At 42.9% G+C, this 24,020-nt stretch overlaps 1 protein-coding gene across 1 annotated transcript in view; it reads left to right on the top strand.

Moving 5' to 3' along the window:
- The window catches only part of LOC137075888 (dentin sialophosphoprotein-like), a 55,211-nt gene that overhangs the window by 17,554 nt on the left and 13,637 nt on the right, over positions 1-24,020 (top strand). The window contains exon 2 of the mRNA XM_067444838.1: positions 21,062-21,984. Coding sequence (XP_067300939.1) covers positions 21,062-21,984 — 923 coding nt within the window. The remainder of the gene's footprint in view (positions 1-21,061; positions 21,985-24,020) is intronic.

Raw genomic sequence — 24,020 nt, 5'->3', positions numbered from 1 at the left:
GAAGAGACTCAGGTGAAGAGACTCAGGTAAATAACATCAGGTGAGACTCAGGTGAAGAGACTCAGGTAAAGAGACTCAGGTGAAGAGACTCAGATGAAGAGACTCAGGTAAAGAGACTCAGGTGAAGAGACCCAGGTGAGACTCGGGTGAAGAGGCTCAGGTAAATAACATCAGGTGAGACTCAGGTGAATAGACTCAGGTGAGACTCAGGTGAATAGACTCAAGTAAATAACATCAGGTGAGACTCAGGTGAATAGACTAAGGTGAGACTCAGGTGAATAGACTCAGGTGAATAGACTCAGGTGAATAGACTCAGGTGAAGAGACTCAGGTAAATAACATCAGGTGAGACTCAGGTGAATAGACTCAGGTGAGACTCAGGTGAATAGAATCAGGTTAATAGACTCAGATGAAGAGACTCAGGTGAAGAAACCCAGGTGAGACTCAGGTTAGACTCAGGTGAAGAGACTCAGGTAAATAACATCAGGTGAGACTCAGGTGAATAGACTCAGGTGAATAGACTCAGGTGAATAGACTCAGGTGAATAGACTCAGGTGAAGAGACTCAGGTGAATAGACTCAGGTGAATAACATCAGGTGAGACTCAGGTGAAGAGACTCAGGTAAATAACATCAGGTGAGACTCAGGTGAAGAGACTCAGGTGAAGAGACCCAGGTGAGACTCAGGTGAATAGAATCAGGTGAATAGACTCAGATGAAGAGACTCAGGTGACGAGACTCAGGTGAGACTCAGGTGAATAGAATCAGGTTAATAGACTCAGATGAAGAGACTCAGGTGAAGAAACCCAGGTGAGACTCAGGTTAGACTCAGGTGAATAGAATCAGGTGAATAGAATCAGGTGAATAGACTCAGGTGAAAAGACCCAGGTGAGACTCAGGTGAATAGAATCAGGTGAATAGACTCAGATGAAGAGACTCAGGTGACGAGACTCAGGTTAATATACTCCGGTAAAGAGACTCAGGTGAAGAGAATCAGGTGAATAGAATCAGGTGAATAGACTCAGGTGAAAAGACCCAGGTGAGACTCAGGTGAATAGAATCAGGTGAATAGACTCAGATGAAGAGACTCAGGTGACGAGACTCAGGTTAATATACTCCGGTAAAGAGACTCAGGTGAAGAGACTCAGGTGAATAGACTCAGATGAAGAGACTCAGATGAAGAGACTCAGGTGAATAGACTCAGATGAAGAGACTCAGGTGAATAGACTCCGGTAAAGAGACTCAGGTGAATAGACTCAGATGAAGAGACTCAGGTGAATAGACTCAGGTGAATAACATCAGGTGAGACTCAGGTAAAAAGACTCAGGTGAATAGACTCCGGTAAAGAGACTCAGGTGAATAGACTCAGATGAAGAGACTCAGGTAAAGAGACTCAGGTGAAGAGACTCAGATGAAGAGACTCAGATAAAGAGACTCAGGTGAAGAGACTCAGATAAAGAGACTCAGGTGAGACTCGGGTGAAGAGACTCAGGTGAAGAGAATCAAGTGAAGAGACTCAGGTGAAGAGACTCAGGTAAAGAGACTCATGTGAATAGACTCAGGTGAATAGACTCAGGTAAAGAGACTCAGGTGAAGAGACTCAGGTAAAGAGACTCAGGTGAAGAGACTCAGGTGAAGAGACTCAGGTGAAGAGACTCAGGTAAAGAGACTCAGGTAAATAACATCAGGTGAGACTCAGGTGAAGAGACTCAGGTAAAGAGACTCAGGTGAAGAGACTCAGATGAAGAGACTCAGGTAAAGAGACTCAGGTGAAGAGACCCAGGTGAGACTCGGGTGAAGAGGCTCAGGTAAATAACATCAGGTGAGACTCAGGTGAATAGACTCAGGTGAGACTCAGGTGAATAGACTCAAGTAAATAACATCAGGTGAGACTCAGGTGAATAGACTAAGGTGAGACTCAGGTGAATAGACTCAGGTGAATAGACTCAGGTGAAGAGACTCAGGTAAAGAGACTCAGGTAAATAACATCAGGTGAGACTCAGGTGAATAGACTCAGGTGAAGAGACTCAGGTGAATAGACTCAGGTGAGACTCAGGTGAATAGACTCAGGTGAATAGACTCAGGTGAAGAGACTCAGGTAAATAACATCAGGTGAGACTCAGGTGAATAGACTCAGGTAAATAGACTCAGGTGAATAGACTCAGGTGAAGAGACTCAGGTAAATAACATCAGGTGAGACTCAGGTGAAGAGACTCAGGTGAAGAGACTCAGGTGAATAGACTCAGGTGAATAGACTCAGGTGAGACTCAGGTGAATAGACTCAGGTGAGACTCAGGTGAATAGACTCAGGTGAAGAGACTCAGGTAAATAACATCAGGTGAGACTCAGGTGAATAGACTCAGGTGAGACTCAGGTGAATAGACTCAAGTAAATAACATCAGGTGAGACTCAGGTGAATAGACTCAGGTGAGACTCAGGTGAATAGACTCAGGTGAATAGACTCAGGTAAAGAGACTCAGGTGAATAGACTCAGATGAAGAGACTCAGGTAAAGAGACTCCGGTGAGACTCAGGTGAAGAGACTCAGGTAAAGAGACTCAGGTGAAGAGACTCAGGTGAAGAGACTCAGATAAAGAGACTCAGGTGAAGAGACTCAGGTGAAGAGACTCAGATAAAGAGACTCAGGTGAGACTCGGGTGAAGAGATTCAGGTGAAGAGAATCAAGTGAAGAGACTCAGGTGAAGAGACTCAGGTGAAGAGACTCAGGTAAAGAGACTCATGTGAATAGACTCAGGTGAATAGACTCAGGTAAAGAGACTCAGGTGAAGAGACTCAGGTAAAGAGACTCAGGTAAAGAGACTCAGGTGAAGAGACTCAGGTGAAGAGACTCAGGTAAAGAGACTCAGGTAAATAACATCAGGTGAGACTCAGGTGAAGAGACTCAGGTAAAGAGACTCAGGTGAAGAGACTCAGATGAAGAGACTCAGGTAAAGAGACTCAGGTGAAGAGACCCAGGTGAGACTCGGGTGAAGAGGCTCAGGTAAATAACATCAGGTGAGACTCAGGTGACACTCAGGTGAATAGACTCAGGTGAATAGACTCAGGTGAATAGACTCAGGTGAGACTCAGGTGAATAGACTCAGGTGAGACTCAGGTGAATAGACTCAGGTGAAGAGACTCAGGTAAATAACATCAGGTGAGACTCAGGTGAATAGACTCAGGTGAGACTCAGGTGAATAGACTCAAGTAAATAACATCAGGTGAGACTCAGGTGAATAGACTCAGGTGAGACTCAGGTGAATAGACTCAGGTGAATAGACTCAGGTGAAGAGACTCAGGTGAATAGACTCAGGTGAATAGACTCAGGTGAATAGACTCAGGTGAGACTCAGGTGAATAGACTCAGGTGAGACTCAGGTGAATAGACTCAGGTGAAGAGACTCAGGTAAATAACATCAGGTGAGACTCAGGTGAATAGACTCAGGTGAGACTCAGGTGAATAGACTCAAGTAAATAACATCAGGTGAGACTCAGGTGAATAGACTCAGGTGAGACTCAGGTGAATAGACTCAGGTGAGACTCAGGTGAATAGACTCAAGTAAATAACATCAGGTGAGACTCAGGTGAATAGACTCAGGTGAGACTCAGGTGAATAGACTCAGGTGAATAGACTCAGGTGAAGAGACTCAGGTAAATAACATCAGGTGAGACTCAGGTGAATAGACTCAGGTGAAGAGACTCAGGTGAATAGACTCAGGTGAGACTCAGGTGAATAGACTCAGGTGAATAGACTCAGGTGAATAGACTCAGGTGAAGAGACTCAGGTAAATAACATCAGGTGAGACTCAGGTGAATAGACTCAGGTGAAGAGACTCAGGTAAATAACATCAGGTGAGACTCAGGTGAAGAGACTCAGGTGAAGAGACTCAGGTGAATAGACTCAGGTGAATAGACTCAGGTGAGACTCAGGTGAATAGACTCAGGTGAATAGACTCAGGTGAAGAGACTCAGGTAAATAACATCAGTTGAGACTCAGGTGAATAGACTCAGGTGAAGAGACTCAGTTGAATAGACTCAGGTAAAGAGACTCAGGTGACGAGCATCAGGTGAACTTCTGGAGTCAGAAGCAACAGTTCAGATGAGGAGTGTGTGGTAAATGCTCTTTCATCCGTAATCCTCTGCTCATTTGCATTTTAATTCTTCTGGCTTTCCCGAGCCTTGAAGCCAAATCCCGTCCTGCTGTGAATGAGGCCTGTGTTTCTCTTCTTACACACACACACACACACACACACACACACACACACACACACACACACACACACACACACACACACACACACACACACACACACACACACACACACACACACACACACACACACACACCACTTTCACAGGATCAGAAACACAATCATTTCATCATAGCAGTTCTCATGGCAAATACGAACTGAAGGGATTTCAGGAATTATCCGACTGTTTAACTGGCCAATGGCGTCTCTTAAATGCTTATGCAAATCCATTAATAAGTCAAACTTTTAAAGTCCACCTTGAAATATTAATCTTGCCAAATAGACTGGTTCCCTGTGGGATTTTCAAATAATGAGTAAAATGTGGAAACCATGACAGTGCTTGGATGTGAATAACACACACGTTCTTATCTAGTCACTTATTACTAACATAGTTTGTGTGTTGTTTCTGTGTGCGTATAATCTCTAATAATCCTCCGGTTAGTCATCACGCAGCTCTTTATTCTCCAATCCTTTGGTGATATTCTATAGGGCAGTTCTGAACACAAGAAGCATGTGTAATATATAATCCATCCAATCATATAAACAGCTGTTTACCGTGCCGATCGACTGTATTTTGGGTCCATCTAGTGGTCAAAAGGGCGAATACACCTGCCAAAACACCTGCCAAACACCTGCCAAACCACTGCGATCAGTTCAGACGCATCCACTATGGTTTCGAACACCACGACAAATGGCTGTCTCCTCAAATAATGCCCTATCTGAGGGTATGAGCGCCGATTTTAGATTACGCCAATCTCTGAATACGGTGCTTCTGTGTGAAATGAGTTTCCACACAATACATATTGAACATATATTTAGATCAAAGCTAACAGATATGGACTCGACATGGAGTCCTGCAACTACAGGTGCCCAACCAACAAGCTTAGGTTCCCAGAACGCTCTTATTCGGGGAACCATCCGTTTGGGTTTGTCTGGGTGAAATGTCCAGTTAACTGTAGCTATACTTTATCACATGCTTTTGTATTTTACTATTGTTATTTTCTTTGATTTTAGCATAAAAAGAGCAAAGATGTGCAAAGAACATTTTTATTTATTTAGTTCAGATTATTTTCTCTGCTGAAGGCCCTGGCGGTGGTCACTTTGTGTTTAAAGTGCTACTTTATGCATCTCTAACGAGATGAGAACACGGAGAGACTTTTTAATGTTTAATGTTTTGTTTTGTTGTTATGTAAAAGTGTGTGTTATGTGTGTGTTTTTGGACGTTACCATTGTGGTGTAGTGTGTAGAGCATGAGCTCGTGTTGAGGATCTGCTAATAACTATTAAAGATGTCTTAATAATAAAAAACAACTACTTTGGGCATGTAAACCATCTAGCCAATGCAATCTTGTAATGTAAAAGGTTTTCTAAATGTTGTAAAAAATAGTATTTCACTAAATAAAAATACTCAATTAAACTGGATTACTTGTTTTGTTTTTTAATATTAATTTCAGAGTAATCAAATATAATAGTTTTGGACAAAATTCAGAATGTTAACCTGATTTAACTAAATAGCATTGAATTAGCTTTACGTAAAAAAAATTACGTTTACCGAAATAAACAATGTTAATTAAATTCCACATAACCCAATTACGTGGAACCTGTTGACATAAAAAAAATAAGTAAATCCAAGGCATAATTTTTTTGAGTGCAGAATCAGCAGATCAAAACACAGGTGAAGAAGAAGCAAAAACAAGCGATATGAGCATTACTGACGCACATGTAAAATAACATGATCATCAACTTTAAACAGCATATAACTCAAAAGTGCCTAATGTTACTGAATGAGATGTGTGTCCAGGATGAGCCACAGGACGGTGAAGCTTTGGGGTGTTGATGGACTCAATCTACTCCATCTGTGTTTTCATCATCGCTCTAAAGCCCATCTGGATGAAGTCTTTCACTGAAACATCATCTTCTCAGCCTTTTACTTAAAATGTGGTGTTGATCAAAACAGAATGCATGAAGCTAGAACAAAATGGATTTTGTTAGTTTAAAACCAGAGGCACTTTTTTATATTCTTTTGATATATTGCATGTTCAGATATTCACACAAAATATTCTTTTGGAAAATGAACAAATGACTGGCACCTTTAAAAAGACCATGTAATGTGTTTAGATCGCTAGAGGTTCTGCATGAATGTTTATGGTCAAAACTGAAATTACTAACGTAAATAAATGTAAACAAATATTGTGAAGTTTGACTGCACATCATCTGACTTCCTAATCTGGTGTATTTTGTGGTGAAACAGGAATAAGAGCTGAGTTATGTAAGTCGGTCTGTGTGTTTGTCAAACTCCGAGGCAGTGGCTTTATGAACACATTACCTTCTGCAGCCGGACGGACTGAAGTTAAAACCATTTCTCTGTTTCAAACTCCACACATGAATTATACATGCTCTCATTTCTGCTGGTATCAGATGTGCATGAGAAACACGCATTAAGAACCCTTCAACATGAAAACCTGCTGGCATCGTTCAGCGCCGTAGACCCAGATCATCTGTAAAACAATCTGTCAATGTGTGTTTAGCGATGAAAAATGGCCCAATTAAAAATGAAGAAGCCTGTTCTCGTTCCCATAGGAGACCCATAAAGCAGAACTCTGTTAGACAGCCGAGGACAGAGACTTTCGCTGTTATGAATATTTCTATAATGCATCAGGACATAAAGGCTTTAAGCAACATGTTAGCAAAAACTAGTTGCCAAAGGAATATTTCTGGTTTCCATTTAGTTGACAAAACAACTAATGACTAATAAAACTAACAACTAATTAAAAACAACTAAAAATGACCAAAGAAAATATAAAAAACTAATTCAAATGATCAGTATTTCTGTCTTGTTTCTAGTCAAACTATCTTAAAAGTCTTAAAACAAGAAGCATTTACAAGAAAAGTAATTGTCTCGTTTTAGGAAGAAAATAACTCAAAATGAAGAGAGTTTTTGCTTAAAATAAGATAAATAATCTGCCAATGGGGTGAGAAAAATAATCTTAATTCAAACAGAAAACAAGATTATTTCTCTCACCCCATTGGCAGATTATTTATCTTATTTTAAGCAAAAACTCTCTTCATTTTGAGTTATTTTTCCCAAAACAAGACAATAATTTGTACTTGCCTAGTAAATGTTTCTTAATGAAGAATTTTTAGATTGTTTGACTAGAAACGAGACAAAAACACTGAGTAAGAAGAGCATATTTTGCAGTGCAGTGTCAATCAGCTGCTATTGATCCACATAATTACCTGCAACTAACCCTAATCCAAACCCTATAGTGTTAAATGTAGTTACTTAATATCCATCAGTATTTAAATATATAATTACAGTGTAACAAAGACACCTTAAAATAGTGTACTCCTTATGTGTGTACACTGACAATCATTGACCCATTTGTTAGGTTTATTTTTCATGAAGAATTTAATAAGCAAAGCCTCTCATGGCCCGTCCACACGGAGACGCGTTTCGCTGGATACGTAAACATTTTGTCCCGTATCAGCGTTTCGTCCACACGGATCCGGCGTTTGGGAAGCATGAATCCGATATTTTTCGAAACCTTGTCCCAAAGGGGATAAATCTGAAAACGATCATCTTCCATCTCTGGTATCCGAATCCGTATATTTTCTGAAACGGTGATGTCATCACACTCCGTCCAGCACGGTGAAGAGTTACGGGATACGGCTACGGGCTCTGGGCACGCGCTCATCAATATCGCCTCATTTAATGACCGTATCTGCAGTACTGTAAGGGTGTGTTTAGGGTCAGGGTAGGTGTAGGCGTTAATAAAACACATCTGTTAAGCAGCAAATGTATTTATTGTTATTTTATTGTGAGATTTTGCCTCACCTCCGACCACTGCTATACCCCGTCTAGCCACAACTCTTCTTCTCTGTTTTGTAGTGTATTTCTGTGGCAGAATTACAGCGCCACACACTGGCCTGGCATGCAAACTACAGTGTTTTTAGTCCGTATCAGTAATCGTGTGGACGCAGATATTTCCTGAAACGAGGGGAAAAAAAGATCGGATTAGGAAAGCGCTGGCTTCGTGTGGACGAGGCCTCAATCAGTTCTAATGCCAGTGGAAATATTTAACAATTACCATTATATTGATGTGTTATGTTGAGTGTTAACCCTTGCACTTTCTTATGGACTCTGTGTGATTATTCCAGCTGCTCATGCATACAATTTATTGATGAAGTCATCAGGAATAGCTAAGAAAGCAGTCTTGCATGCCTCCCAGAGTTCATCAATATTCTTTGGTTTCGTCTTCCATGCGTCCTCTTTCATCCTACCCCCCATATGCTCAATGATGTTCATGTCTGGTGACTGGGCTGGCCAATCCTGGAGCATCTTGATCTTCTTCGCCTTGAGGAACTTTGATGTGGAGATGGAAGTATGCGATGGAGCACCGTCCTGCTGCAGAATTTGGCCTCTTTTATGGTTGGGAATATAAGAGGTAGCTAAGATTTCTTGGTATTTTAGACTATTGATGTTGCCTTCCACCCTGCAGATCTCTCGCACACCCCCATACTGGATGTAACCCCAGACCATGATTTTTCCGCCACCAAACTTCACTGTTTTCTGGCTGAATCTCGGATCCATTCGGGCTCCAGTAGGTCTCCTGCAATATTTGCGGCGACTGTGGTGTAATTCAACAGAAGATTCATCTGAAAAATCCACCTTCTGCCACTTTTCCAGCGTCCATCCTTTTAGCAGGCTGTGGGCCTTGGCAAATGCCACACGGTTTTTCAATTGTCTTTTGTTTAGTTCTGGCTTCTGGGCACTGATTCGACCATGGAGGCCATTTCGAGATAGAATCCGACAAACTGTTCTGGTTGACACAGGGACTTCAGGTGACCAGGTCTCGTGGAGCTCTGCTGCAGTGGAAAATGGGCTGGCCTTGGATTTTCGAGCCAACAAACGGTCCTCTCGAGCAGTTGTCTTGCGGGGTCTGCCTGACCTGGGCTTTGCAAAAACGTCTCCAGTCTCTTCAAATCTTTTTTTTATCCTCTGTACTTGACGCTGAGACACATTGAAGGTGTCTGCCACATCAGCAGTGGATCTGGTCTTCAGCCTCTTGATAATCAAAACTTTAGTCTCAGGGTGAATCTTAGGCATGTTTGCAGAGGTCTAGTTGCAGTTGATGTGAAGGTCTAGCGTACTGGGGTTCTTTTTATACACACTTGAGACCTAATTGATCCATTATTAGTCACAGGTGAAGCTCATATGACAAGGTGACAACACTTATGTCTTTGCAAAAATTGACTCAATGGGCTTTACCAAGCTGTGAATATTAGAATACTTTTTGAAAGTTTAGTTTTTCACTGAAACATTATCACAAAAGCTGGTGGGATTAAAATGAGCCATTTCTTGATTAGAAATATATTTCAGCGGCACTTTAGGTCAATTTGTTCACAAGCGACAAGACTTTTGTCAGGGACTGTATTTATTGTTATTTTATTGTGAGATTTCGCCTCACCTCCGACCACTGCTATACCCCTGCTAGCCACAACTCTTCTTCTCGGTTTTTAGTGTATTTCTGTGGCAAAATTACAGCGCCACACACTGGCCTGGCATGCAAACTACAGTGTTTTTAGTCCGTTTTCTTAATCCCGTGTGGATGCAGATATTTCTTGAAATGAGGGGAAAAAAAGATCGGATTAGGAAAGCGCTGGCGTCGTGTGGACGAGGCCTCAATCAGTTCTAATGCCAGTGACAATATTTAACGATTACCATTATATTGCTGTTATGTTGAGGGTTAACCCTTGCACTTTCTCATGGACTCTGCGTGATTATTCCAGCTGCTCATTTATGAATCTCAGCGTCTGTCATGGAAAATCACGTCTTAACAGAGGCTGTGAATATTTAATATCAGCGCCTGCCGTGGAAACACATTAGAGACACACGGCACGCAAACATGCAGATTAAATATTAAAGAAGACAAAGACCTGCCATTACAGGTAAAGTGTAGTGATGTACATCATGTTTCTGCTGTGCATCAGAATACAGATACTCTTAAATGAGTGTTAGATTTTGTTCTGTATTTTCCGATCAATCAATCAATCATCTTTATTTCTATCGCTCTTCTCCAGCGCCGATTGTGTCAGAGCAGCTTCAGTGTTAAACAGGACAATACTGCAGCAGAATTAGATTTGGCTGTACAGTCGTTCTGGAGTAAACAGTGATGTTATCAGCTTATTTTAATTTATCATAGAGAGACAATGTTGGCAGATCAGTATTATAGTTTAGAGAATTAAATAAGTCTTATTTAGCTTTAAATAAGCAATTTAGTTGAACATCTTAGATCATAATGTTAGTGTCCCCAACTGAGCACGCCAAGCCAAAGGCGACGATATGACGAATAATGGTGAGATGAGTGACATTAATATTTAAATACCCTACATTGCCAAAAGTATTGAGACACCCCTCCAAATCATTGAATTAAGGTGTTCTATCACTTCTATGCCAGATTGACGGGGTCAGCGCATGCTGAGGGTCACAGTATCCAACTTTCTGCAGAGTCAACAGCTCCAGACTTCTGTGGCCTTCAGACGAGCTCAAGAACAGCGGAGAGAGCTTCATGGAATGGGTTTCCATGGCCGAGCAGCTCATCCAAGCCTTACATCACCAAGAGCAATGCAAAGCGTGGGATGCAGTGGAGTAAAGCAGCCGCCACTGGACTCTAGAGCAGTGAGACGTGTTCTCTGAGCGACCAATCACGCTTCAGTCTGACAATCCCATGGACGAGTCTGGGTTTGGCCATCGCCAGGAGAACGGGACTCGCCTGACTGCATTGGGCCAATTGTAAAGTTTGGTGGAGGGGGGATTATGGGGTTGGGGTTGTTTTTCAGGGGTCCGCCCCTTAGTTCCAGTGAAAGGAACTCTTAATGCTTCACCAAGACATTTAGGACAATTTCACGCTCTCAGCTTTGTGGGATCAGTTTGTGGACGGCCCCTTCCTGTCCCAGCATGACTGCGCTCCAGTGCACAAAGCGCCGCTCCATAAAGACATGGATGAGGAGTTTGGTGTGGAGGAACTGGACTGGCCTGCACAGAGTCCTGAGCTCAACCCGATAGAACAGCTTTGGGATGAATTAGAGCGGAGACTGAGAGCCAGGCCTTCTCGTCCAACATCAGTGCCTGACCTCACAAATGAGCTTCTAGAAGAATGGGCAAAAATCCCCATAAACACACTCCTAAACCTTGAGGAAAGCCTTCCCAGAAGAGCTGGAGCTGTTAGAGAGGGTGGGCCAACTCCAGATTAAACCCCACGGGTTAACAATGGGGAGATCAGGTGTGTGTAGAGGCGACACAACACTTCTGGCAATATAGTGCTTATAAAAGTTATATATTGCACCTTTAAAAAAGACTAATGACTAATAAAAGCAGTTAATTTATGTCATTGCATGCCCGGAGGCTTGCTCCAAAAGACTTTAACAGCAAGCACAGATTAAGACAGCAGCACAGATTAAGAGAGATTTAAAGGGGTGTTTGTATGTGATTTGACTTGTGTAACTTTAGTTAGTGTGTAATGTCGCTGCTTGAGCATTAACAGTATTTGCACAGTTACAGCGCTGAAAGTTCACTGCAAACGGAGATATTGTCTTTTAAAGTTACGGCAGTTTATTGCCTACAAAAATGGCCGGTTTGGACTACAACGAGCTTCTTCCTGGGTTGGTGACGTCATAAACCCTCGCTAGTCTCCGCAGATGGGCCTTCTGCCCGTAATAGGAAGGGGCGTGGCCTTAACCTGTGCTTCAGCCAATCAAAATACAGGAAACTGCATTTGGCCATCTGACCAATCTAAGACCATTGCGTTTGTCGGAGGGAGGGGCTTCAGGAAGCAGGAAGTAAACGAGCCGTTCAAAGCACAGACAGCGGTGCGGAATAAAGGGAGAATAGAAGAAAAATATGGAGTTTAAAAGAAAAGAAGTATTAAGACATGATATACTGCGCCCCATAAACACAACCAAGCCTAGAAAAACACCACGGAACCACCGCTTTAACTGTTGAATGCTTGTTTTCCAGAGATAACTGTTGTAAAGTGTCCTAACTTTCCTCTCAGTTGTGTATTATAATGGCGGTCGGTCGCCCACGTTACCATGGCAACTCAAGTAGGTAAAGCCCCGCCCCCCTCTTTGATCTGAATTTGCATAGACCCACATTCCCAGGGCTGTGGACAGAAGCACACCACAATATCCAGAGACTATGAGCCAGCTCTGCATCAGAAGTTTTGGAGAACGAGCAGACTCGGCACTGGCCGATAGAGAACATGACCTTTGACCCCTCGGGCCTTGCAGCTGTCATATGCGTCATGTGTTCTGACCTCGACATGTTGTGATTAACCCATCAGAACAAACTCTTAGTCACGTCAGAGAGCCACGAAATCACATTGAGTGTGTTTACTCTCGTCATCCATCTTACTTTATTTTTGCCAATGATTCATCTGTGCATTGTTAGTTTAGTTTTACTGATTTGAAGTTACTTTTGTATTTTTTTCTGCAGTTCTGGAGATGCTCTGACCCAGTCGTCTAGCCGTCACAATCTGGCCAAACTCGCTCAAATCCTTACGCTTGCCCATTTCTCCTGCTTCACACACATCAACTCTGAGGACTAAATGTTCACTTGCTGCCTAATATATCCCGCCCACTAACAGGAGAGATCATCAGCGTTACTCACTTCAGCTGGTCATAATGTTTTACCTGATCAGTGTGTGTATGTGTATATACAGTAGGGATTTTTTTTAACAGTTTTAGCTTTTGTTAACGATAATTACCCAGTTTCAAATTACACTAAAAGGTAACACTCAGGGAGTGCAGAATTATTAGGCAAGTTGTATTTTTGAGGATTAATTTTATTATTGAACAACAACCATGTTCTCAATGAACACAAAAAACTCATTCATATCAAAGCTGAATATTTTTGGAAGTTTTAGTTTTAGCTATTTTAGGGGGATATCTGTGTGTGCGGGTGACTATTACTGTGCATAATTATTAGGCAACTTAACAAAAAACTAATTTATACCCATTTCAATGATTTATTTTTACCAGTGAAACCAATATAACATCTCAACATTCACAAATATACATTTCTGACATTCAAAAACCAAACAAAAACAAATCAGAGACCAATATAGCCACCTTTCTCTGCTTCGACACTCAAAAGCCTGCCATCCGTGGGTTCTGTCAGTGTTTTGATCTGTTCACCATCAACATTGCGTGCAGCAGCAACCACAGCCTCCCAGACACTGTTCAGAGAGGTGGACTGGTTTCCCTCCTTGTAAATCGCACATTTGATGATGGACCACAGGTTCTCAATGGGGTTCAGATCAGGTGAACAAGGAGGCCATATCATTAGATTTTCTTCTTTTATACCCTTTCTTGCCAGCCACGCTGTGGAGCACTTGGACGCGTGTGATGGAGCATTGTCCTGCATGAAAATCATGTTTTTCTTGAAGGATGCAGACTTCTTCCTGTACCACTGCTTGAAGAAGGTGTCTTCCAGAAACTGGCAGTAGGACTGGGAGTTGAGCTTGACTCCATCCTCAACCCGAAAAGGCCCCACAAGCTCATCTTTGATGATACCAGCCCAAACCAGTACTCCACCTCCACCTTGCTGGCGTCTGAGTCGGACTGGAGCTCTCTGCCCTTTACCAATCCAGCCACGGGCCCATCCATCTGGCCCATCAAGACTCACTCTCATTTCATCAGTCCATAAAACCTCAGAAAAATCAGTCTTGAGATATTTCTTGGCCCAGTCTTGACGTTTCAGCTTGTGTGTCTTGTTCAGTGGTGGTGGACTTTCTGCCTTTCTTACCTTGGCCATGTCTCTGAGTATTGCACACCTTGTGCTTTTGGGCACTCCAGTGATGTTGCAGCTCTGAAATATGGCCAAACTGGTGGCCAGTGGCATCTTGGCAGCTGCACGCTTGACTTTTCTCAGTTCACGGGCAGTTATTTTGCGCCTTGGTTTTTCCACACGCTTCTTGCGACTCTGTTGACTATTTTGAATGAAACGCTTGATTGTTCGATGATCACGCTTCAGAAGCTTGGCTATTTTAGGACTGCTGCATCCCTCTGCAATATATCTCACTATTTTTGACTTTTCTGAGCCTGTCAAGTCCTTCTTTTGACCCATTTTGCCAAAGGAAAGGAAGTTGCCTAATAATTATGCACACCTGATATAGGGTGTTGATGTCATTAGACCACACCCCTTCTCATTACAGAGATGCACATCACCTAATATGTTTAATTGGTCGTAGGCTTTCCAGCCTATACAGCTTGGAGTAAGACAACATGCATAACGAGGATGATGTGGTCAAAATACTCATTTGCCTAATAATTCTGCACTCCCTGTATTTTAGAGTGTCCTGTAACACATTTTGCATGTAATAACATTACAAACGGTAAATTATGCATAATTACACATGACGAACACTCAACCAAAGCCTGTTCCTCAGATCCTAATCCTAGTAATTAATATTACGTGACATGTGAACCGTCTACACGTGTCTTTTCTGCATTATTGAGTTGATATATGTAGTATTTCCGCTTTAGGCTCGGTGTTATTGATAACAGCACGTGGCATCAAGCTTTGTTTCTAATAATATCAGTGTGTTTGTGCATCTGGGCATTAATGATGGTTATGTGGTGAACAGTTATGATAAGGTTTGGTAATATCAGTGTGTTTGTGCATCTGGGCATTAATGATGGTTATGTGGTGAACGGTTATGATAAGGTTTGGTAATATCAGTGTGTTTGTGCATCTGGGCATTAATGATGGTTATGTGGTGAACAGTTATGATAAGGTTTGGTAATATCAGTGTGTTTGTGCATCTGGGCATTAATGATGGTTATGTGGTGAACGGTTATGATAAGGTTTGGTAATATCAGTGTGTTTGTGCATCTGGGCATTAATGATGGTTATGTGGTGAACGGTTATGATAAGGTTTGGTAATATCAGTGTGTTTGTGCATCTGGGCATTAATGATGGTTATGTGGTGAACGGTTATGCACATCTTTTATCCCCTGAAGCCTTTTGCTCTGACATTTCACTACAAAAACATCTGCAAAATCAACATGCAGACGTTAATAAAGGAGATGAGCTTTAGATCACAGCATGCATGAGCACATGTTCTGCATATGCACAACAATACAGCATATGATATATTTATAAATATAAACATGTTAAATCTCTAGAACATTTGTCGCATTTATTCATATTTTTACTATCCTCTAGTCGACAGAACACACTTAAGTGATAATCAAGTCCAATCAAATGTTTTCAGCTTTAGAAAGAGAAGATATGGTGAATTATTCACTCAGTCCTGCAGCGTTACTTTAGGAGTGTGAATAATGCATTCAGCGTGTGTGTGTGTGTGTGTGAAGAGGCGGATCAGAAGATGTTTGGGTGGATTTATTGATTCACAGCAGATCTCCAGCAGCACAGGAGCTCACACACACACACACACACACAGGCCTCAGATCTTCCAGCTATGAGGAAGAGGAGGAAGAGGAGGAAGAGAAGGATCTTTAAACACGTGTAAATGCTTGTGTGAAAGCGTGTGTGTGTGACCGTGTGCGTAAGCGTTTGTGACCGTGTGTGTAAGCATGTGTGACCGTGTGTGTAAGCGTGTGAACACATGTGTAAGCGTGTGTGTGACCGTGTGTAACCGCGTGACCGTGTGTGAAAGCGTGTGAGTGCGTGTGAACGCGTGTGTGTGACCGTGTGTAACCGCTTGACCGTGTGTGTAACCGCGGGACCGTGTGTGAGAGCGTGTGAGTGCGTGTGAACGCGTGTGTAAGCGTGTGTGTGAGCGTGTGTGTAAGCGTGTGACCATGTGTGTAACTGTGTGTGTAAACGCGTGTGTGTAAGCATGTGTGTAAGCATGTGTGTGTTAGCGAGTGACCGTGTGTGTAAGCGTGTGTGTAAACGTCTGTGTGAGCATGTGACTGTGTGTGTAACTGTGTGTGTTAACGTGTGTGTAAGCGTGTGTGTGAGTGTGTGAGCGTGTGTGAGCGTGTGACCGTGTGTTACCGTGTGTGTGTAAGCGTGTGACCGTGTGTGTGTAAGCATGTGTGTGAGCATGTGTTACCGTGTGTGTGTAAGTGTGTGACCGTGTGTGTGTAAGCGTGTGTGAGCGTGTGACCATGTGTGTGTAAGCATGTGTGTAAGCGTACGTGTGAGCCTTTGACTGTGTGTTACCGTGTGTGTGTAAGCGTGTGTGTAAATGTCAGTGTGAGCATGTGACCGTGTGTGTAACTGTGTGTGTAAACGTGTTTGTGAGTGTGTGAGCGTGTGTGTGTAAGCGTGTATGTGAGCTTGTGGCCGTGTGTGTGTAACTGTGTGTGTAAACATGTGTGTGAGTGTGTAAGCGTGTGTGTAAACATCTGTGTGAGCATGTGACCGTGTGTGTAACTGTCTGTGTAAACGTGTGTGTGTGTAAGCGTGTGTGTGAGTGTGCGTGTGTAAGCGTGTGTGTGAGCGGATGACCGTGTGTGTGTGTAAGCGTGTGTGTAAGCGTATGTGTGAGCGTGTGACCGTGTGTTACCGTGTGTGTGTAAGCGTGTGTGTAAGCGTGTGTGTGAGCGTGTGACCGTGTGTGTAAGCATGTGTGTAAACGTCTGTGTGAGCATGTGACCGTGTGTGTGTAACTGTGTGTGTAAACGTGTGTGTGAGTGTGTAAGCGTGTGTGTAAGCTTGTGTGTGAGCGTGTGACCATGTGTTACTGTGTGTGTAACCGTGTGTGTAAACATGTGTGTGAGCGTGTGTGTAAGCGTGTGTGTGAGCGTGTGACGGTGTGTGTGTAAGCATGTGTGTGTGTAGGCGTGTGTTTGAGTGTGTGTGTGTAAGCATGTGTGTAAGCGTGTGTGTGAGTGTGTGTGTGTAAGTGTGTGTGTAAGCATGTGTGTGAGTGTGTGTGTGTGTGTAAGCATGTGTGTGAGTGTGTGTGTAAGCGTGTGTGTGTGTAAGCGTGTGTGTGTGTGTGTAAGCGTGTGTGTGTGAGAGTGTGTGTGTGTGTGTGTGTAAGCATGTGTGTGAGTGTGTGTAAGCGTGTGTGTGTGTGTGTAAGTGTGTGTGTAAGCGTGTGTGTGTGGGTGTAAGCGTGCGTGTGTGTGTGTGTGTGTGTGTAAGCGTGTGTGTGTGTGTGTGTGTGTGTAAGCATGTGTGTGAGTGTGTGTGTGTGTAAGCGCGTGTGTGTGTGTGTGTAAGCGTGTAAGCGTGTTTGTGTGTGTGTGTGCGTGTGTGTGCGTGTGCGTGTGAGTGTGTAAGCGAAGCGTGTGTGTGTGTGTGTGTGTGTAAGCGTGTGTGTGTGAGTGTGTGTGTAAGCGTGTGTGTGAGTGTGTGCAAGCGTGTGTGTGTATAAGCGTGTGTGTGTGTGTGTAAGTGTGTGTGTGTGAGTGTGTGTGTGTGTGTGTGTGTAAGCATGTGTGTGAGTGTGTGTGTAAGCGTGTGTGTGTGTGTGTGTGTGTAAGCGTGTGTGTGTGGGTGTAAGCGTGCGTGTGTGTGTGTGTGTAAGCGTGTGTGTGTGTGTGTGTGTAAGCATGTGTGTGAGTGTGTGTGTGTGTAAGCGTGTGTGTGTGAGTGTGTGTGTAAGCGTGTGTGTGAGTGTGTGCAAGCGTGTGTGTGTAAGCGTGTGTGTGTGTGTGTGTGTGTGTGTGTGTGTGTGTGTGTGTGTGTGTGTGTGTGAGCCTCGCTGGAGTCCGTCAGAGAGGAAGGCCTTGATCCCGCAGCTGCTGTCAGCTGATAACTGCCAGACGATGACATGTCAAAGTGCTAATAGTGTTCCAGCGGCTGAAGACTGAAGTCAATTACTCTCAAACACGGCTTAAGGAAAAGCCTATAATCAGGAGTTATATAAAGACTGAATACAGACTTCAGAATAAAGTCAAACACAACACACACATTTACTGCTGATTAGATGTTCAGAGGTTTGGGCTCAGGAGGATTTCTTTTTGTTAAACTTTTATTGATAGAACGTCACAAAGTAAAACATGAGTATTATGGTTAAGTCAAACTAAAACCACAACAAAAAAAAGTGTTCCTTGCAATAAATGCTGCATAAAATTATATTAAAAAACTTCTTTAATTCTTTAATAGTTGCCAAGACAACATTTCTAATTGACTTTAGTTTAAAGGCACAGTGTGTAAGTTTTTCCGCTTATTCTAAACAATAACAAAGGCGTAGCGTGCCGATGGACAGCCGATGGAAAGCAATCCGACCGCACACAAATTAACGTTACTGTGATATGAGTGGTTTTTATTATGTTTATGTGCCGCAATCGCTCATTTAATTTTTGTTCATGTTTATTTTAAGTTGTTTAATATTCGCCTTCTTCCTCCCTGAACATGAGCTTTGATACAATTACGTTTAATTATGAGAATGATTAGTGAAGGATCATGAAGAGTAATGATGATGATGATGATCACAGGAATAAATCACACTTTACTGTATATTCACACAGAGAACAGATGATCTACTGGAGGAATATTACACTGCTTTATGGAGTTATGAGCCGATATATGCAGCTTAAGTGAACACAAGAGACAGTTTTACTGAGCCCAAAATGGTGAAGCTTCCAGCTAAAGGGTGTGTGTTCAGCAAAACACTCGAAGGTGATGTTCCAGCGTTCGGTTTCTACAGCCAGAGATTATTCTTCTGCAATGATTATAATCTCCTCTAATCTGAAGGAGATGTGGAGTATTTTACCCAAGGTCATGAAGATGGAACAGCTCGTCTTTACCTGAGACATTCTCAGCCTCAATCTGTCACGCTGGATAATTCTAACCCGGAAAAGCCTGACACCGCTGGGCCTGAAGTATAACAAGAATGGGAAAGATTCTGTGCTATCCGATCTCCATTCTGACTAGAATAAGCGATGCAGATGAATATGAGGTAACACCAGAAATATCATCCAAGTATAAGAAGGCTCTTTAAAGCTGCGCTGGAGAGCAGAGACATACACTCGCCATATTTTATTCATAAGGCACTTTTCACAAAACAGGAACTTCAAATGAAGTCATTTTTCTATTTTCAGCAAATAATGAAAGAAACTAAACCTTTAGAGGTCATATTTTATGCGGTTTTATATCATTTTGTTTTTATTGATTTTAAACGTGCACAAATACGCATATGTTTGGAAAAAGAACAGTTGTATAAGCTATGAAAGAAAAGCAAGAAAAGGACTATACTGGCACAGCCTGCTCTGTTAATGTATTTATTTATTGTCATAATGTTTGCCTAAAAATGAGTGATGGAGAAATGTGTGTGTGGATGAAAATATTTGGACTGTAACTATGCAACAGGAAATGTGCTGAATAAAGTATAAAAATAAGCATGAGCTTTAGGCATCTCTAACGGGGATTCAAACAAAGCAAAAAATATGAATCCATACATTTGTTGCTTGCAAAAACATTTTTTTGAGTGCACAGCTGCTTTACGGAGAACTGCTTTACACGTGACTCAAGCTCATTTCATAATTGATGCAATACTGACACTTATTGAACCAAATTGAGCTGAACAATGAACTGCTTATAAATGAAATACAAAGTTATGAGATGAAACTCCCTGTTTTGGTCCTTAACTCAGCCATTTTACAATCACATCATTCTCTATAGGGCACAGCTGATTTGTTCTCTGCTCAACCTTTAACTATTAGGTCAGCATTTGCTGTATCAGTTGCAGCTCTTCCCCATCCCCAGCTCCACTGGTATAGATCTGCTATGGGTAATTAATGTAGAGTATATTGCAAAGCAGCAGCCTGTCGTGTGTGTATTGGCAGTAGAAAGTCCCGAGCTTGCTCTACAGCAGCAGCAGCAGCAAAAACAGCAGCAGCAGCAGCAAAAACAGCAGCAGCAATAACAGCAGCAGCAGCAGCAGCAGCAGCAATAAGAGCAGTAGCAGAAATAACAGCAGCAGCAATAACAGCAGCAGCAATAACAGCAGCAGCAGCAATAACAGCAGCAGCAGAAATAACGGCAGCAGCAGCAGCAATAAGAGCAGTAGCAGCAATAAGAGGAGTAGGAGAAATAACAGCAGCAGCAATAACAGCAGCAGCAGCAATAACAGCAGCAGCAGAAATAACGGCAGCAGCAGCAGCAATAAGAGCAGTAGCAGCAATAAGAGCAGTAGCAGAAATAACAGCAGCAGCAATAAAAGCAGCAGCAGCAATAAGAGCAGTAGCAGAAATAACAGCAGCAGAAATAACAGCAGCAGCAGCAATAACAGCAAAAACAACACCAGCAGCAGCAGCAATAACAGCAACAGCAGCAAAAACAGCAGCAGCAATAACAGCAGCAGCAGCCGCAGCAATAACAGCAGTATCAGCAATAACAGCAGCAGCAATAACAGCAGCAGCAGCAGCAGCAATAAGAGCAGTAGCAGAAATAACAACAGCAGCAGCAGCAATAACAGCAGCAGCAGCAATAACAGCAGCAACAACAACAGCAGCAGCAGCAATAACAGCAACAGCAGCAAAAACAGCAGCAGCAATAACAGCAGTATAAGCAATAACAGCAGCAAAAACAGCAGCAGCAGTAAAAGTAGCAGCAGCAGCAGCAGTAACAGCAGTATCAGCAATAATAGCAGCAATAACACCAGCATCAATAACAGCTGCAGCAATAACAGCAGCATCAATAACAGCAGCAGCAGCAATAACAGCAATAACAGCAGCAGAAGCAGCAATAAGAGCAGCAGCTATAACAGCAGCAGCAATAACAGCATCAATAACAACAGCAGCAATAACAGCAGTAGAAATAACAGCAGCAGCAATACCAGCAGCAGCAATAACAACAACAGCAGCAATAACAGCAGCAGCAATACCAGCAGCAGCAATAACAACAGCAGCAATAACAGCAACAGCAATAACAGCAGCAGCAGCAATAACAGCAGAAGGAATAACAGCAACAGGAACAACAGAAGCAGCAATAACAGCAGCAGCAACAACAGCAGCAGCAATAAAAGCAGCAGCAATAACAGCAACAGAAGCAATAAGAGCAGCAGCAGCAATAACATCAGCAGCAGGAATAACAGAAGCAGCAGCAATAACTGCAGCTGCAGTAACAGCAGCAATAGCAGCAGCAATAACAGCAACAGCAATAACACCAGCAGCAGGAATAACAGAAGCAGCAGTAAAAGCAGCAGCAATAACAGCAGCAGCAGCAGCTGCAATAACAGAAGAAGCAGCAATAACAGCAGCAGCAGTAGCAGCACCAGCAATAACAGCAGCAGCAACAATAAGAGAAGAAGCAGCAATAACCGCAGCAGCAGCAGCAGTAACAGCAGCAGCACCAGCAATAAGAATAGCAGCAGAAATAACAGAAGAAGAAGCAATAACAGCTGCAGCAGCAGTAACAGCAGCAATAGCAGCAGCAGCAGCAGCAGTAACAGCAGCAATAACAGCAGCAGCAATAACAGCAGCAGCAGTAACAGCAGCAACAACAGCAGCAGCAGCAATAACATCAGCAGCAGTGACAGCAGCAATGACAGCAGCAGCAATAACAGAGAAAGCAGCAATAACAGCAGCAGCAATAACAGCAGCAATAACAGAAGCAGAATCAGTGACAGCAGCAGCAGCAGCAGCAATAACAGAAGAAGCAGCAATAACAGCAGCATCAGTAACAGCAGCAATAACAGCAGCAATAACAGCAGCAGCAGCAGCAATAACAGAAGCAGAATCAATGACAGCAGCAGCAGCAATAACAGAAGAAGCAGCAATAACAGCAGCAGCAGCAATAACAGCAGCAGCAGCAGCAATAACAGAAGAAGCAGCAATAACAGCAGCAGCAGCAATAACAGCAGCAGCAGCAGCAGCAATAACAGCAGCAGCAGCAATAACAGCAGCAGCAGCAGCAGCAATAACAGCAGCAGCAGCAATAACAGCAGCAGCAGCAATAACAGCAGCAGCAGCAATAACAGCAGCAGCAGCAATAACAGCAGCAGCAGCAATAACAGCAGCAGCAGCAGCAGCAATAACAGCAGCAGCAGCAATAACAGCAGCAGCAGCAGCAGCAATAACAGCAGCAGCAGCAATAACAGCAGCAGCAGCAATAACAGCAGCAGCAGCAATAACAGCAGCAGCAGCAATAACAGCAGCAGCAGCAGCAGCAATAACAGCAGCAGCAGCAATAACAGCAGCAGCAGCAGCAGCAATAACAGCAGCAGCAGCAATAACAGCAGCAGCAGCAATAACAGCAGCAGCAGCAGCAGCAATAACAGCAGCAGCAATAACAGCAGCAGCAGCAATAACAGCAACAGCAGCAGCAATAACAGCAGCAGCAGCAGCAATAACAGCAGCAGCAGCAATAACACCAGCAGCAGCAGCAGCAGCAATAACACCAGCAGCAGCAGCAGCAGCAATAACAGCAGCAGCAGCAATAACAGCAGCAGCAATAACAGCAGCAATAACACCAGCAGCAGCAGCAGCAGCAATAACAGCAGCAGCAATAACAGCAGCAGCAGCAATAACAGCAGCAGCAGCAGCAATAACAGCAGCAGCAGCAGCAATAACAGCAGCAGCAATAACACCATCAGCAGCAGCAGCAGCAGCAGCAATAACAGCAGCAGCAATAACAGCAGCAGCAGCAGCAGCAGCAATAACAGCAGCAGAAGCAGCAATAACAGCAGCAGCAATAACAGCAGCAGCAGCAGCAGCAATAACAGCAGCAGCAGCAGCAATAACAGCAGCAGCAGCAGCAATAACAGCAGCAGCAGCAATAACAGCAGCAGCAATAACAGCAGCAGCAGCAATAACATATACAGCGCTTTTTACAATGTCGATTGTTTTAAAGCAGCTTCACAGTGTTAAACAGGAAAATAATGCAACAGATTGTGATTCGTCTGTGCAGCCGCTCTGGAGAAAACGGTGATGTCATCAGCTCATTTCAATTATCAGTCATCAGTTATCGTATAGTGTCAATGCAGGCAGATCAGTAATTTAGTTGATATAATTAATTTAGTTTAGTAATTACATTTATTTGGATAATTAGTTGAACATTTAGTGTCCCCAACTGAGCAAGCCAATCCAAAGGCGACCCAAGGAACCAAAACTCCATCAGGGCATGATGGAGAAAAATAAACCTTAGGAGAAACCAGACTCAGTCGGGTCTTTAATAATAAAAGATAATTTAATCCATCAGACCAATAAGAGGAATCTGGGGTCACAATAAACGTCTTAAACATCAGCTGTGTTCTAATCTAAAATCTATTCCATCTCATGCTGCTCTTCTTACCGCCAGACTGTGTGTATTTTAACAGCTACTTACACCAAGAGTTAATAAACGAGGAAATGAGGAAGGAATGTATTCCACCACGCCGCCACACATGAGCAGTGAGAGTCCAGCTGATGGAAATGTCAGAACAGCAAGCGCTCGCTGCTCGCAGCTACAGCAAACAAACTCATAAATATACATCATAATGTGGACTGACATCCTCCATGTGTGCTGCAGTTTCATTAAGCAAGCGTGCTTTAATAATTTAGCTGAGCATTATTATCATAGACAATTTCTGAATGATGCAAGTTATATTGTGTTGAGGACAGTGGCATTCTGACGTCCTGGAGGCTCAGTGCATGCATTGACTGAGTAAATCATTTATGCACACAGACTTATTCTGACAAACAACCCCAGCTCCACAGAAATATCTACCTTACTTTTAATGTAAGAACAGAGGCGATCATTTGTGACCCAGCTAACAGGAATCTTTTTCAGGACGTTCTAGCAAGGTTCTCTCAACATTATGAACAAACGTTCTTCCAGTAATATTAATAGAAAATTTGTTCTAAGTTATC

The sequence above is a fragment of the Pseudorasbora parva genome, chromosome 5, assembly GCF_024679245.1.
Source record: "Pseudorasbora parva isolate DD20220531a chromosome 5, ASM2467924v1, whole genome shotgun sequence".
In the NCBI taxonomy this organism is placed as follows: domain Eukaryota; kingdom Metazoa; phylum Chordata; class Actinopteri; order Cypriniformes; family Gobionidae; genus Pseudorasbora; species Pseudorasbora parva.
This window is presented reverse-complemented; position numbering and strand designations above follow the sequence as displayed.